Genomic DNA, 17,634 nt, shown 5'->3' on the forward strand with positions numbered 1-17,634 from the left:
CTAACCCTTTATCTGATATGTCGTTTGCAAATATCTTCTCCCATTCTGTAGGTTGCCTTTTAGCTTTGCTGATTATTTCCTTTGCTGTGCAGAAGCTTTTTATTTTGATGAGGTCCCAGTAGTTCATTTTTGCTTTTGTTTCCCTTGCCTCCCTTCTTACTCTTGCTTCCAGAGTAAGAAGTTGCTGCAGCCAAGGTCAAAGAGGTTTATGCCTGCTTTTTCCAAGAGGATTTTGATGGCTTCCTGTCTTACATTTAGGTCTTTCATCCATTTTGAGTTTATTTTTGTGTATGGTGTAAGAAAGTGGTCCAGGTTCATTTTTCTGCATGTCACTGTCCAGTTTTTCCAGCACCAGTTGCTGAAGAGACTGTCTTTATTCCATTGGGTATTCTTTCCTGCTTTGTCAAAGATTGGTTGGCCATACATTTGTGGGTCCATTTCTGGGTTCTCTATTCTGTTCCATTGATCTGAGTGTCTGTTCTTGTGCCATCTACCTCAAATTTAAATTAGTAGGACTGAGAGACCAGAGTACACAAGTATATAGTTTATGTGTTATCCTAGCCAACAGCCTCAATGCACATCTCAATAAAAGAAATTTGGAGATTCTCAAAGGACTCCACAGTTTTCCATTGCAGACATCAATGACCTAATACAGTCCTGTTTGCCCCAAACCTAAGAAAACCTGGAGAATTTTTACAGGTAATCTAATTTAGGGATGGAGACATACTCTGTATAACGGGACACATAATGATTTTAAAAAGTTGATATTAAGAATTAATGTAATGACTCTTAGATCTTGTAGCTAGTACTCTATACAATGACACTGATGATTATATGATGGCTCCTTGGGATATTCCATGGTCATGCTCACAGTTAAATAAGAATTTGGATAAGACACAAAAACAGGAAAAAAAATTGTTTTTATCAACAGAATGCCCTTGTGTCCAAAAATCTTATGTGGGACAGATGCAAGTGTGATGTTCCAGTTAAGAGGAGGGAGAAGGCAAGAGACTACTGCTAGGCCTACCTAGCTGCTGGCCCTTTCCTTCTCCTGACACAGATGAGCACCTGTGGCAGCCCTCTGGAACCCTGGAGTTCCATAGAACACATTTTGAAAACTATCCATTCAGACTGTTAACATGTTTTTTTCTGCTGGTAATCCTGTATATAGACTTGCCTCCTTCAATCCATCCATTTTGAGGATTGCTGCCAGAATGATCTTCCTAAAATATCAAGTCACTCCCCTACTGAAAAAACCATTTTAAGGATTTCTTAGTAAGACATTTAAGATAATCCACAATGTAGCTTCAATATGCCTTGTCAGAGATAACGTCTGTCCTCTAATGTTATGCTGGACTGCTTAGTATTCCCTGAACATGCATTACTTTTCCTAACTCCCCATTTTTCTAATGTTGTTCAAACCCAACAAGTCCAAAAATTAACTCATTGTCTGTCTCTCCAATCCAAACCAACTTCTCCTGATTTCTCAACACTGTTAATAGCACCACAATCCCATTGAAATCCTCATTCATCCATTATGTTCCATCACAAATGCCATTCCTTTTAGGAAGCCATTCTTCATTCCAGGTTGGAATTTATCCCTTTTTCTGAAACTTAGTAACATTTTATGTCTAATGACTGCCAGAACCTAACTCCATTTTATGTATAAACATGAAGTATTTTTGGATGGTTTTAATACAGCCTAAGTTGTCTAGCAATGCAACTACTATATAAATGAAGAGAAGATGATTCTTTGTTATGTTGAGAGCCAAGACTCTTTTGCCATTATTGATGCAACTGTATCCTTCTGCATTTTTAGCCCTTACATTCATGGTGACTCTACAAATATATCTGACTACAATAATATTATGTTTTCTAGAATGATTGTGCTGGGATATTTACATATTGAAAGACAAATTATTTTGTTATTTTTTTATCTTTATATGACAGTTGGGGCTTTATTAAAAAAACTCACATGTGTGGATAGGTTATATTTAATTCATGATGATAAAAGAGGTATTACAAAATATTTTTTCTAAAAGGGGGACACTTCTTTCTGAGTCATTGACTGTGTGCATCAGAGTGGTCTGAGCTGGGGGTCTTTCACCAAGATGCTTCAAAGCCTTTTTAAAAATGTTTGGGTCCCCATGAAGCCCTACTATACCCAAGTGTACCAGGAGATTTGGGTAGGAATGGAGTTGATGGGCTTCATTGTTTATAAAATCGGGAATGATTATAAAAGAAATAAAGCTTTGAAAACTTTGAGTCCTGCACTTGCTTGTGGTCATCATTAACCAGGTTTACTTGGAATACACATCAGCTGGAACGTCAGTCTGTCTATAAATCTCAGTAAGTTAGTTCTGTGCTCTGTTGGATAGAAACGTGAAACATCGCTGTACACTTGTAGACATGTTGTTTCCTTTGTGGCATGAATAGATGTAACTGTGAGATGCAAAAAATAAAAAATAAAAAATAAAAATAAAAGGAAGACACTTGGCCTTGATAGATTAGGTTGAGAATCTTTCTAAGTTTACTGTACTACAAGAGAACAGCCACAGCCTAAATAAGATAATGTTTATGAAAATCATCTTGTATAGTACTAGACACAAAGTTGAGGTCTAGCAAATGTTTATTTTAGTTCATAAATCATTTACAGGTATCCTTTAGACCCTTGCCAATCTAAATATAATCTGTGGACCAGCATCAGCAACATCTGGCAGTTGTTACAAATGCAGAATCTTAGGCCAGACTTGCTGAATTAAAATCTGAATTTTAACAAGGTTCCTAGGGAATTCTTGTGCATATTGAAATCTTATCAGCCTTGGGGCGCCTGGGTGGCTCAGTCGGTTAAGCGGCCAACTTCGGCTCAGGTCATGATCTCACGGTCCGTGGGTTCGAGCCCCGCATCGGGCTCTGTGCTGACAGCTCAGAGCCTGGAGCCTGTTTCGGATTCTGTGTCTCCCTCTCTCTGACCCTCCCCCATTCATGCTCTGTCTCTCTCTGTCTCAAAAATAAATAAACGTTAAAAAAAAAAATTTGAAATCTTATCAGCCTTGCCCACAGTTTGAAAAGTGTCAGTGTAGCTTATCATCACTCTCATAGCACATGTTTGATTAGTAGTGGATCATCTTTATATATGTATTTGGAATATATATTTTATTTAATTGCTGATTTTATTTTTTAAAAACATTTTTTACTGTTTATTTTTGAGAGAGAGAGAGAGAGAGAGAGAGAGAGAGCAAGTGGAGGAGGGGCAGAGAGAGGAAGAGAGAGAATCTGAAGCAGGCTGTGTGCTGACAGCAGTGAGCCTGATGTGGGGCTCAAACTCACAGACCGCGAGATCATGACCTGGGCCGAAGTCAGATGCTCAACTGACTGAGCCACCCAGGCACCCCTAAATGCTGATTTTAAAAGATAGTTGAACAATGAAAGCTTTAGAGCATTTATTTTTTTACTTATATTGTCATACATTTGTGACACAACCTAATCCAAAAATCAGAAATCTTCATTCATTCTTCATTTAAAAAATATTTATTGAATGCCTATTATGTGCCACATATGCAAAATATTGGCATTACAGTAGTAAACAAGACAGGCAATGCTTTTGCTGACACTGAATTTAGAGTCAGGTAAGGAAGACAGGCCCCCAACAAGTAAATAACAAATGAAATAATTAAAATACTAAGTGCTGTGAAGGAAATAAAAAGAGTGCTAATATGGAGATTAATGGTGAGGGACAGAGTTGGTAAACTCTTTTTTGGTTAGAGATAGAGATTTGGTCATCTTCAGCACATAGATGATATTTAATGCCATTAGAATGGATGGGATCACCTAAAGAGAGAATGTATTGTATGAAGGGGGCCCAGGATTGAGCCTTGAGAAACATCTAACTTAAGTGGTCAGATAGAGGAGGAAGAGCCAGCAAAAGAGAAAGAGCAGCTAGCAAGACAGGAGGAAAACCAGCAGAGCATGGTGTAATGGAATTCAAGAGTTGGGAGTGTTTCATGAAGGAGTAGGTGGTCAGCTATGTTCAATGTTGCAGAAAAATCAAGTAAAGTGAGGACAAAAAGTGTGAGTTGGTTTTGGCAACATAAAACTTGCTAAGTGACCTTAACAAAAGTGGTTTTTGTGGAGTGGTGGGGATGGAGGGAACAGAGGAAGTAGAAACATTAATACAGACTATTTTCCCCAGAAATTAGCTAGGAGGTGAGGCAGAGAAATAAGTGGGCATGTTGCTGGAGAGAAATGTGGATCAAGAGATTTTGTTTGTTTTGTTTTCCAAAGACTAATAACACTTAAACCATCTGTAATATATATATATATATATATATCAAGCACCAAAATTAAAACAAATCTTGAAATCTCAATTCTCAGGGAAGTTTGGTTGGAGTATTAGCTATCACTGAAAATATCTTTATATATACTTGACACATAACATTTAAATACATTTCCTCACCATGAGAATTTTTAAGATATATGCTGCCCTTTTTAGTGGATGGTTGGTATAGATATAATCTGTATTCTGTAGAAGAATCATGAGAAACCCTTGAAAGTCACTTTTTTCAAAAGCGGGAAGATAGTATTATAATTGCATCGCTAAGGTTTGTGATTTTAGATATTTGAAAATGTTTGAGTGTTCAATAGATTTTTTTAAATTAAGGAATAAAAAGAAGAATAAAAAATAAGGAATAACTTATGCAGTGAAGTGCACATCTTATGTTATATAGCTTGATTAATTTTTACCTATATACACACCTTCCTGATCAAGATATGGAACATTTGCATCACCCTGAAGGTTCCCTTGCTCTCATTTAAAATTGGTATCAGCACTTTTCCCCATTTAAACATTATTCATACTTCTATCATCATAGTTCAGTTTTCCTATTCTTGATTTCCATATAAGTGGAATCATATAGTACATGATTTTTTGGTATCTGGCTTCTTTTGCTCAACATACTTTTTGAGATCCACTCATATTGTTACATTTATTAGTAGTTTATTTTATTTTGTTATTAAAAGGTGTAAATATACCACAATTTGCTCATTCTACTCTTAATGGACATTTGATTGTTTCCAGTATTTGTCTATATTATGAACATTCATATGCATGTCTTTTTGGTGGACATAAACATTTATTTCTCTTGGATATAGATCTAGGGCTAGCATTTCTGGGTCATAGGTTAGGTGTATACTTAGCTTTGATACATACTGACAAATAGTTTCCAAAGTGGTTGGACCAGTTTACCATCTCTCTAGCAATATTGGAGAGTTCTAGTTGTTTCACATTTTACCAACGCTTGTTATTATCAGTTGTTTTTTTTTTAATTTTAGCCATTCTTGTGGGTGTGTAATGGTATTAAATTGTGTTTTAATTTGCATTTTTCTGATGAATAATGATGTTGAATACCTTTTCATATGTTTACTGGCCATTTAGATATCCTCATTCCTGAAGTTTTGTAAGCCTTCTGTATATTTTTTTAAGTTGGGTTGTTTATATTTTTTCTTATTGATTTTGTAGGCATTTAAAACATATTTTAGGGGCACCTGGGTGGCTCAGTCAGTTAGGCGGCCAGCTCTTGATTTCGGCTCAGGTCATCATCTCACGGTTCGTGAAATCCATCCCTGCGTCAAGCTCTGTGCTGATAGTACAGAGCCTGCTTGGGATTTTCTGTCTCCCTCTCTGTATCCCTCTCTCTCTCAAAAATAAATAAATAAACATTAAAAAAATATTTTAGATGGGGTGCCTGGGTGGCTCAGTTGGTTAAGCATCTGATTTTGGCTCAGGTCATGATCTCACTGCTTGTGAGTTTGAGCCCCGCATTAGGCTCTGTGCTAACAGCTCAGAGCCTGGAGCCTGCTTCAGATTCTGTGTCTCCCTCTCTCTCTGTCCCTCCCCTGCTTGTGCTCTGTCTCTCTCTCTTTCTCTTTCTCAAAAATAAACATTAAAAAATTTAATAAAAAATAAAATAAAATAATATTTTAGAAACATGTATTTTGTCAGATGTGTATTGCAAATTTTTTCTTCCAGTTTGTAACTTGCTTATTTTCTTAATCTATTTGATAAATAGATTTTTTTTAACTTTAACTAAGACTAACATATTAAATTTTTGGGGGGAGGATTGAGTGCCTCTCACATCCTGTTTAGAAATACTTGCCTACTCTAAGACCATAAAAATATTCTCCTGAGTTTTCCTCTAGAAATTTGATTGCTTTAGCTTTCACATTTAGGTTTATTACCCACTTTAATGATTCTGGTTTTTCAAATTTTTATTTGAATTCCAGTTAGTTAGTGTATAGTGTAATATTGGTTTCAGGAGTAGAATTTAGTGATTCATCACTTACATATAACACCCAGTGCTCATCATAACAAGTGCTGTCCTTAATACCCATCACCCATCTAGCCCATCCCCACCTCCCTCCATCAACCCTTAGTTTGTTCTCTATCATTAGGAGTCTCTTATGGTTTGCTTCCCTCTCTCTGTCTTTTTCCTCCTTTCCCATATGTTCATCTGTTTTGTTGATTCTGTTTTTGACCCCAATTATTTTATAACAGAAACTAGACATTTTGCAATTAAAATGAAAATCTTACTTGGAGAATGTTGGATTCAATCATTTTAACACAAACATGTAAAAAAAATTTTAATGTTTATTTTTGAGAGAGAGACAGAGACAGAACTTGAGCAGGAAGGGGCAGAAAGAGATGGAGACACAGAATCCAAAGCAGGCTCCAGGTTCTGAGCTGTCAGCACAGAGCCTGATGAGGGGCTTGAACCCACAAGCTGTGAGATCATGAACTGAGCCGAAGTCAGACACTTAACTGACTGAGCCACCCAGGTACCCCTAACATATTTTTTTAAGTAGCGATGACATGAAATACCATTCTTCCTTTTCTCTATATATATTCATTTGGTGGCATGTGATATCTGTGGCAAAATGAATATGTATTTATTTTTCTACAACTTTAGAGTAATTGACCTTCCAAGGAAAATAACACTAGATATTGAATTTGCTGTTTTAGACCTGTAACCAACAGTCTATAATTTCCTCATTAGACATTTAATCTAGTTGGGAAATAGGATATTTTATTAAAAAAGAATAAGGTAGGAAAAACTGGAATGGTGATGTGGGCTGTATTTGATCTGGTGTCCTTAGAGAAGTAATCTTGATATTTATTTATTTTTTATTTTTTTAATGTTTATTTATTTGGGGGAGACAGAGAGACAGAGTGCAAGCAGGGGAGGGGCAGAAAGAGAGGGAAACAGAATCCGAAGCAGGCTCCAGGCTCTGAGCTGTTTGCATAGAGCCCCATGCGGGGGTCGAACCTACAAAGCACAGGATCATGAACCTGGGCTGAAGTCAGATGCTTAACCAACTGAGCCACCCAGGCACCCAGTAATCTTGATATTTCTTAACCTTTACCTTAGTCCAAGGTAGAAGAAGGAAAGGAAGTATTTCATGACATGAAAGGAAGTATTCCTCATGAGAGTAGAGGAATTACTCTCATTTTATATCTTCCTTTCCCCTCAATCATAGTCAACTGAAGTGTTTGAAATTATTAGGTCTGAAATCTTTTCTAGTTTTGGCCTTCTTCTAAAATCTGTAATCTATATAGGAAATCACTTTAAACATTATTTAAATTTTTTGAAACAAAAGGGAAATTCAAGACATGAATCCTGCTTCTTAATGTGTCACTGACATTGTACCCTTAGACAATTACGTGACTTTATATTTCTTGTCTTTCTTTGTGTCTTGAATTTTGTCTGTATAATGGGGAGATAATAAATGCCATTGCACCTGTTTATCTTCCAGAGATGCTATGAGATAATATGAAATCTTCATTTGTACTACTGGGCTAAGTGGTTGATGTCACATTTTTGGAGAACCACAAGCAAACAAAACCAGGTTCAGAAGAAAGCTCTAACCATGAGTGAGAGTGTTAGCATTTGAGTGATAACTTATCCTGTATGTTTCCAGAGAGCTGAACTTGGACCTGAAATGTACATTTCAGGAAATTTGAGTTCAGCTATCTATATTTAAGGAGGAACTTTTTTTTTAACCATTAGAGCTTTTCTGAAATGGCAAGGAATAACATTCTATATTATTGGAAGTGTGTAAGCAGAGGCTGTGCAACCCAAATAGGGGGGTATTGGAGGAAATTCAGGTAGCAGAGGAAGAAGAGGTAAGATAGCTAAGATATCCATTCCAATTCTTATATTTTAATTTCATTAGGTTATAAGGATCATTTTTCATTAAACAGAACTATTCTTGGGGAGCCTGGGTCAGTTAGGCATCCAACTCTGATTTCAGCTCAGGTCATGAACTCACATGGTTTGTGAGATCAATCCCCCCATTGGGCTTCATGCTGACGGCACATGGGCCTTCTTGGGATTCTCTCTCCCTCTTTCTTTGCCTCTCCCCCGCTCACCCACGTGCTTGTGCTGCCTCTCTCTTTCTCTCAAAAATAAATAAATAAACTAAAAAGCATAACTAATCCTGTGTGGTAAGATTTCAGGAATGATTATACCTGGTAGTATTAAGAGAATTAGAGAAAGACCTTTCAGAAATAGTAGCTCACCCTTCTGTTGCCGCATTTATAGTACTAAGTGTTAATTTTGTTATTGTCGAACACATTTTTGTAGTCAATGACTCAGTTTCCTAAGCTTTTAGTTAAAAAAATTAAAAGTGGACCTTTTAGAGAAGAGAAAGCTTTTTTGTTTTTTTTTTAAGAGGCATGAGGATAGGGGAGTCAGTTTACCGTTATGAAGATAAAAAGGAGTGTCAACACTCAGAGACAGTTTTCTGGCAGCTGTCAGGGACCAATGCTACAGGCAGCTGTCGCACTTGGTACAGGATTCTTTCTAAAATTTGACATTTTGCTCTCCTTTAGCACCTACACTTCCTACCAGGAAAACAGAATAGTGAATAAAATCTGATCTCTGAAACTAAGAATAGAATTTTGTTAGCTGATATTCTTCATTGAATGTCAGTTACTTAATAGTATCAAAATAAAGGCAAGTTTACAACCACTTGAGTTAAAAATATGGTTACAAATTCTGTTGCTAATGAAAATATTTGGTTTTGTTCATAGATAATTTATTTTAGAGTTAAGAAGTAAAAACCTTCACACGTGAACTTTGATGAAATCTCTATTAACCAGACTGCTGCCATTTCCAAGTTTAAATTTTATTTGTTATCTACCCCCTTTCATTTAGCAGTGCGTAAAATGCTAGAATCTCTGAGAAAAATCTTAGTATCTTTTTTTATTTTTGAATGTTTATTTATTTTTGAAGGAGAGAGAGAGAGACAGAGCATGAGCAGGGAAGGAGAAGAGAGAAAGGGAAACAAGAACCCAAAGTGGGCTCCAGGCTCTGCGCTGTCAGCACAGAGCCCAATGCGTGTCTCAAACTCACAAATCATGAGATCATGACCTGAGCCAAAGTCAGACACTTAACCAACTGAGCCACCCAGGTGCCCCCAAAAATCTTAGTATCTTAACAAAAATTCTAACTAGTGAAATTGTTTTAAATGGCATCTTCGCCAATGAAAAGAGAATCTGAAGGAATAAAAACAAATTGGAAACTGTCATTTCTCAGCAAACATATGATGAAGGCTTGTTTTCAATACTGGTAGAAAACAATTTGAGATTGCTAGTAAAGCTTTGAGACTCTGGAGTACTTGGAAAGCTACAGAAGAAATAACCTTTAATTTTCCAGTCAAATTAGTTTGTCAGCCATCTCAGTAATAGAATAGATATAATTTTTATAACGTTTGTTATTTAAAGGTCAAGGGAAAACACTAACGATTTAATTAAAACATATGAGGAGATTGGTTATTTAGTTGTAGGAAGGGCAGGAGGACAAATGATATGAAAAGAGTGTTTGCTAGGGTTTTCTGCTAGATTATAATTTTGGCTTTTAAATGAGATAAGAAAATTGGTTTTATCAAACGATACCAAAAAAATCCTAATGGAAATATGATGCTAAGTATATTTGTGCACATACATGTGAGTATGCTTTAAAATATTTTATCTGGATGTTTGTCATCATGTGGTGTTTTATTTTATTTTATTTTACCCTCCAAAAAAGTCACATTAATGTTTCAGTCAGTATGGAAGGTGTTGTCTAGATGCTTTATATCGTTGATTACTACATTAATGAAAACTACAACTTTTTCCTGAAATTCCAACTATAGGAATTTTGGAAATATTGATAGAAGATTGCCATTGTTAAATTGTTTCCTGGTATAATATCTTTGATTTTTTCTTGGTATTTAATTTTTATATGTGGTTTGATTTATTTTTTTCCTGATCCAGAGTTTTAATGTTTGTTTTAAAGAAATAGCTTTGCAGTGGTATCCCAAGCAACAGCAGGATATTCTAAAATCTAGAGCAGTGCCATTCAGTAGAACTTTCTGTGATGATGGAAAGGTTCCTTGTCTATGCTGTCCAGTATAGTAACCACTAGCCGCATGTTCTGTTGAGTACTTGAAATGTGGGTGGTGGAACTGAGAAACTAAATTTTTAATTTTAATTAATTTACGTTTAAAGTTAAATCGCCACATGTGGCTGGTGGCTACTGTATTGGATGATACAGTATTAGTATTAGTAATAGATCTAGAGCATGGCTTGGTAAACTTTTCTGTAAATGACAAGATAGTGACTTTTATAGGCTTTGTGAGTCATATAGTCCCTGTTGCAACTTTTCAGCTATGTACTCCATTGGAGTACAGAAGCAGCCATAGACAACACGTAAATGAATGAGTTTGGCTGTGTGCCAATAAAACTTTATTTTTGGATACTGAAATTTGAATTTCATATAATTTTCCAGGGGCATGAAACAGTATTCTGATTGTTTTATCCATTTAAAAATGTAAAAACCACTCTTATTTCCCATGCTATACAAAAACAGGTGGTAAGCTGTAGTTTGCAGAACTTTGATCTAGAGTGTCTATAAGGATCAATAATAGAGGTATAAAAATTCATGTGTCCATTCAATAAATATTTATTGAGTGCCCATCATGGTTGGGCACTATTTTGGGACCTGAAGATACAGCAAAATAGTAATAAAAAATACAGACAACATTCCTGTTGTCATGAACTTACATTCTGTTAGAGGGAGATAGGTTAAAAAAATAACAAATATATGTGTATATATGTCAGGTGGTGACAATGAAGAAATTTTATGAAGAAAAATAAGGCAGGGTAAGAGAAAAGAAAGTGACAATGGAGGATGACATTTTATTTTTTTTAATTTTTAATTAAGTTAAAAATTTTAATTTTAGTAGAGTCAACACAGTGTTATATTACTTTCAGATGTACAATATGGTGACTCAACAATTCTATACATTACTTAATGTTCATCATGATAAGTGTACTCTTAATCCCCATCACCTGTTTCACCCTCCCTCCTCCCCCAACAGAGGATGATGTTTTTGTATAGGATAGTTAGGTAAAGCTTGTTTGGTAAGGTGGTTTTTGAGCACACATCTGAATGAAGAGAGGAAACTGGCCACATGGTGATCTGGGGGAAGAGCATTCTGGTCAGAAGGAAAGGTAAGTGAAAAGGTCTTGAGGCAGGAGTATGATTTACCTATTCAAGTAACAGGAGAGATGTAGAAAATGAGGAGACTTATATTTAAACAAAATTAACACACTCTGGGATTCTTCTATCATCTGCACCAGTTATGATAAACATTGGTACAGGAAACTATATTTCAAAAGCAATACAGGGACCCTTCATTCTTAACTTTCTAGAGCATTCTTTTGGAAAATATTGTAAAGCTATGTTGACTGCCAACATATTAAAAAGATGGCAGTAATTTAACATTAAAAATATTTATATTTCAAATAGAAAAATTTTGAAGCGTTTTTTTTTTGTACTGAAGTGTAAAGAAATTACAAAATGACCCATTAAAAACTGGAAAGTTTTACTGTACTTAGAAATATTTAACAGGTTTCTGGTCTTCAGTTGGAATTCCTTTCACTGTCTGTCTACTACTGGGCTTCATCATTTTATAAGGACCTTTGATTTCAGGTGCAAAAAATGTACTTCAATTTCTTTTGTCCTGTGTTTTAAATATTTTTTACTACCCAAGAAGAATATCCATGTAGCCTGATAATAGATGGTTTTAATGTTTCCTTCAAGTTCTGAATGCTAAGGTAGTCAGAATCTCCTTTTTCTCTTAGAAACTGTACTCATTTGTTTCTGGTGTTATTTGTAGCACACAAAGGCCACTTGAAAAAATATTGAGAGCTATTTAAATGTCATTGTCAGGGGGTTTAAAAGGTTCAGGGGCTGGGACCTTTTTCCTTTAGGTCACCAAATTAAAAGCCATCTTGCTCTGTAGTAAGTAAAGAATATTTTCACATGAAGGTTGTTTATGTGAAACCTTTGAGCTAGTTTTTTTTCTTTTCTTTTTTTTTTTTCCTGTTAAGAATCCCTTTAGTGTGCAGGTTAAAAGTTTCACATTTAGCTTTTTTTTAAACTTAAAAAAATACTATCAAACTTACAGAGAAGTTGCGATATAGTACAAAATTTTTTTTTCAGAAGCTTTGAGAATAGGTTGCTGACACAGTGCCCTATAATCCTTGAATACTTTAACGTACTAAAGTATACTTCTTCTATATAACCACAAAACAACGTCCAAATCGGGAAATTAACACTGATACATTACTACCATTTAATCCTCAGACCCATTCAGATTTGTCCATTTGTTTCTGCAGTGTTATTTATTGCAGGAGGATTCAGCTCACAATCACACATTGTATTTAGTTGTCAAGTCTCTTCACTCTCCTCAGTCTGGAACAGTTTCTTAGTTCCTCAGTCTTTCATGACTTGACACTTTTGAGGATTACAAGCCAGTTATTTTGTAAACTATTCCTCAGTTAGAGTTCATTTTCTCATGGTTAGATTCATGTTATGTGTTTTGGCAGCAATATCATAGAAGTGATGCTGTGTTCGGATGGCACATAATTTTCATTTGTCGTGTTACTGATGATGATCACTTTGTTCAATTACCATGGTGTCTACCAAGTTGTTTACTATGTGGTTGCTCTTTTCATCTTTGTAATAATAGGTATTTTGGAAGAAACACTTTGAAACTGTATAAATACTCCATTCATCATCTGACTTTCATTTTATTTACTTATTAATGTCAATTTGGACTCATGAATTTGTTTTTTTTTTCAATGAGTTATAATCCAATACCATCATTTTTATTTTGATACTTCCCTGTCTCAGATTTGGCCAGTGGAAACCCCTTCAAGATAATGTCTATATCCTCTAATATATCCTCTTCATTCTGTAGGCACTTCCATGCTTTGTGACACAACAAAATGTTCCAGACCCATTAAGTACTTTTCCCTGCCCAAACCCTAGAATAAGCCATTTCTCCAAGAAGCCTGGATCCTTTAAATGGAGAATGATATTTAGAAATTAATATCTGGGGGCACCTGGGTGGCTCAGTCAGTGGAGTGTCCAACTCTCGGTTTTGGCTCAAGTCATGATCTCGCAGTTCATGAAATTGAGCCCCGCATCAGGTTCTGCACACTGACAGTGGAGCTTGCTTGGGATTCTCTCTCCCTCTCTCTGTCCCTCCCCACACATGCTTGCATGCTCTCTCTTTCTCAAAAAAAAAAAAAAAAATTAAAAAAATTTAGAAGTTAATATCTGGATGCTAGAAGTTGGTGTAGTGTTACCACTCCCAGGTGCTCTCAGTGGACAGGGCTAGGGATTATATGTATGTATATCCATACATACACGTAGACATCTATATTTTATATTTATTTATGTAGAGTAGAAGCCATGCATTCACACCAGTACCTTCATTTCCAGTACAGTACCACAGGCTTCCATATTTGTAACTCCCTTCTCTGACAGAGAAAAACCCGGCTCTTATTACCTTATTGTAGTCACTTATTTGATCAATCCTCCTTTATATAACCAATCATCCATTGCCACTACCATCCCTTCATCAGCACAGATGCTTTCCTTGCCTCGTTTGGGTTCTTACATCCTGTACCATGGCCACTATGCTATTGGACACCCTTTTCAACTGCTCAGGCTCTGACACCTCCATGTAAAACTATACCTAGTAAGTGGATCCCTTCTTCACCCCTCTCAAGTTCTGAACTTTGCACTGGAGTGCTCCTGTGCATAGAAGCTCTCCCCACTGTCCCCACGTGGGTACCTTGCTCACACCCATTTAGGCTCTGAAAACCCACACCAGACCACCTCTATGTACAAATGTCCTATTCACTATGCTCAGGCTCTGATTCATACTAGGCTATCCCTTATCTTGGATACCCTTTTTATCCCTCTTGGACTCCAGCACTGCACATGAGGCAATTCTCCAGCCTGAATGCCCTCTTTAGCCTACTCATGCTCTGATTTACATGCTGTCTGCCATGTAGAATCCCTCCTTACTTCATTCAGACTTCCCACTCCATATAGTCATACTCTCACACAGCCTGCCTTGGGCTGCTTCCATTCCTTACATGGACATTCTTCTTCCACATCTTGGGTTTTGACACCCCATACTAGGGTGCCCCTTTGCTTATTTAAAAAATATGTGTATTGGGGCGCCTGGGGGGCTCGGTCGGTTAAGCGTCCGACTTCGGCTCAGGTCATGATCTCACGGTCCGTGAGTTCAAGCCCCACGTCGGGCTCTGTGCTGACAGCTCAGAGCCTGGAGCCTGTTTCAGATTCTGTGTCTCCCTCTCTCTCTGCCCCTCCCCTGTTCATGCTCTGTCTCTCTGTCTCAAAAATAAATAAACGTTAAAAAATTTTTTTTAAAAATGTGTATTTTCCCTGCCTTTATGCTTTGGCACTATCATCTAATGGATAATATGTCAAAAATTTAAAATTAGAATGTAAGCAGAGTAACTATATTTTTCAAGACAAAAATTGAAATAAGACTAGATAATAGTATAGAATATTTGAAATTAATACTATCCTGAACAGTTTTGGGTATATGATCATTATTAAAATAAGGAACAAAGAAGATTTTCTAGCAATGGAGTGATAGATTCTGAACAAAATATGAAAAAATCTATTACCTGAAGGCATAGGAAAATGACAAAAACAACCTGCTTTTATGGTTCTTTGTTTTAACTCAAGGGTTGGCATCAATTTTAGCCTTGGGGTGACCAAAACTTGAGTAGATAATCCATAGTTATACTGACTTAAAAAGTCATAGCAGCCACAGCAGCTGGGAAGGAAGGAGGGAAATCCTGGTGTGAAAAAGGCAGAGAGGGATTTTTTATCTATAAATTTTCTGGCTAATCCAGATCTCTAGCTGATTCTTGAACCACACATATATGGGTCATGCTCTGAGCAGCCCATCTGAGGCTAAAATATTGAACAGAGATTTATGCCTCTCCAAGACCAACCAATTTCCCTGAGACTGTGAAAGTTCTCTGTTCTGGAAAAACCCTCAATCCCAGGCATTCTGGGACATTTGGTTACCTTCAGTGCTGCTCACTATAATGAAACAAAATTCAAGTTTGAACCTATGTAAGTTAACTGCATGCTTTAAAAAGCAAAGTGAACAAAGAAAAAAAACTTCCTATACTATTCAGAGGAACATAACAGAACCCACAAATTCTGTAACATATCATTTATAATGTCCAGGGTACAATCCAAAATTATTAAGTCATATGAAGAAGCAGGAAAATGTAACCCATACTCAAGATAAAAGGAAGTCAATGGTAACTGACTCCAAGATGACATAGGTATTGGAATTGGAAGGCAAGAATCTTAAATAGTTATGCTACTTATGCTCAAAGATGTAAAGGAAAATATGCTTGTAATGAATTAACAAATAGGAAATCTTGGCAGAGAAACTATGACAAAAGAACAAAATGGAAATCTGAGAACTAAAAATTATAATATCTGAAATAGAAAACTCATTGGACAGACTTAACAACAAATCAAGATGACAGAAGAAAGAGTAAGTGCATTTGAAGGTATATCAATGAAAGTATTCAATCTGAACAACAGAGAAAATAAAACATTGGGGTTGGGGAAGAACAGAGCCTCAGGGGAAGTGGGGAAATATTAAAAAGTCTAACATATATGCAGTTGAAGTCCTAGAAGGAAAGGAGCAAGAGGATGGAGAAGAAAAACTATTTGAAGAAATAATAACTGAAAATTTCTCAAGTTTAGTGAAAAACATAATTTTACAGAAGCTCAGTGAGAGAGAGGGCCAAGTGGGATAAATTCAAATAAAATCATATGTAGGCATATCATAGTCAAACTGCAGAAAACCAAAGGTAAAGGGAAAATCTGGAAAGCATTCAGAGAAAAAGAATACATTGTATATAGGAAAGCAATAATACAACTATCACTGACTTCTCATCAGAAACAATAGAGCCTAGAAGGTAGTAGAATGTCATCTTTAAAGTGCTGGAAGAAAACTGTCAACCCAGAATTCTGTATCAAGCAAAAATATCCTTTAAAATTGAAGGCAAAATAAAGATATTTCCAAATAAATGTAAACTAAGAAAAGTTGTCACTCACATAGTTGCATTACTAGAAATGCTAAGGGAAGCTCTTTTGACTGAAGAGAGATAATACCAGATGGGAACTCAAGTCTTCAGGAAAAAAAAGAAAAGTACTAGAAATGTTAAGTATAAAGTTCTAATTTTTTTCCTCTTAATCTCTTTACAATACAATTGCTGTGTAAATAATTCCTTTTATTCTCCTTGAGGTACTTTTTAGGGAGGGTAGAGGAAAAGAACAGTCCTGCTCTGAAGGGGAAATCTGCTAAAGCTTCCAAAATAATATCCTTATTAAATTTAGAATCCTCAAATCTGAAAAAAAATTAAGTAGCTAATATTTATAATCCTTTTCTTTTCAGATATAAAACCAAATGTGGAACTGAAAAGCACTCAGGAACAGCCTGTGCCCACAGGTAACATCAGGTCTTTCCTTTCTAGAAATATACCTTTACTGAAATTACCAAAGAAAGATAAATATTCTGATTATAGTAAAAATGCTATAGAAATGTGTTGGGAAAAAACATAGTTGTCTCTTTCTGATACAAAAATAACTCATCCATTTACATTATATAAATTATTTGGCATCATAGGGCCAAACTTAATGTTGATCACTGTTTTTTTTTTTTTTTCCTTTTAATTATTTTTAACTGACTAGTTTAAATAAAAGCAGTTTTTGTTGACCAATGTAGTAGCTTATGTTTCATCAGCTTGTGCTTTTCACTCTAGATAGTGGTCAGCAAAATTTTTGTGAATGGCAAGATAGTAAATATTTTAGACTTTGTGGGCAATATAGGATCTCTGTCACATATTCCTCTTTATGTTTTTTGCAACCTTTTAAAAATGTACAAACCATTCCTACTTCCTGGGCCCATATAAAAACAAGCCATTGCTTGTGGCTCTCAGGCCATAGTTTGCTGACTCCTGCTCCAGAATAAACTAGAGACATTTAAAATAATCTATTTCCTAAAAATAACTTCCATGTTTCCTAGATTGATTAACCCACTTTGTTTGGATCATAATTTGTGCTACATTACAAAATTAACCACTGGAGTACCTTTTTGTTATTATCAATTATAACCTTATATTTTAATTGAACCAGGACCTCATGTTAGTTGTTCAGGTGTGCACTTTATGTT

General features: G+C 35.8%; 2 protein-coding genes across 3 annotated transcripts in view; both read left to right on the plus strand.

The window, feature by feature from the left end:
* The window catches only part of IKZF3 (IKAROS family zinc finger 3), a 93,701-nt gene that overhangs the window by 8,240 nt on the left and 67,827 nt on the right, over nt 1–17,634 (plus strand). For both annotated transcript variants that reach the window (XM_019416029.2, XM_019416028.2), the window contains exon 2: nt 16,858–16,911. In XM_019416029.2, the coding sequence (XP_019271574.1) occupies nt 16,858–16,911 (54 nt within the window). The remainder of the gene's footprint in view (nt 1–16,857; nt 16,912–17,634) is intronic.
* Nucleotides 746–2,836, plus strand: LOC128774208 (ATP synthase subunit ATP5MJ, mitochondrial-like). Its single transcript, XM_053892692.1, has one exon. The coding sequence runs from the start codon at nt 2,112–2,114 to the stop codon at nt 2,292–2,294; it is 183 nt and encodes a 60-aa protein (XP_053748667.1). The 5' UTR covers nt 746–2,111; the 3' UTR covers nt 2,295–2,836.

This window comes from Panthera pardus, unplaced genomic scaffold (genome assembly GCF_024362965.1).
Source record: "Panthera pardus isolate Hobbes unplaced genomic scaffold, ASM2436296v1 HiC_scaffold_3, whole genome shotgun sequence".
NCBI lineage: Eukaryota > Metazoa > Chordata > Mammalia > Carnivora > Felidae > Panthera > Panthera pardus.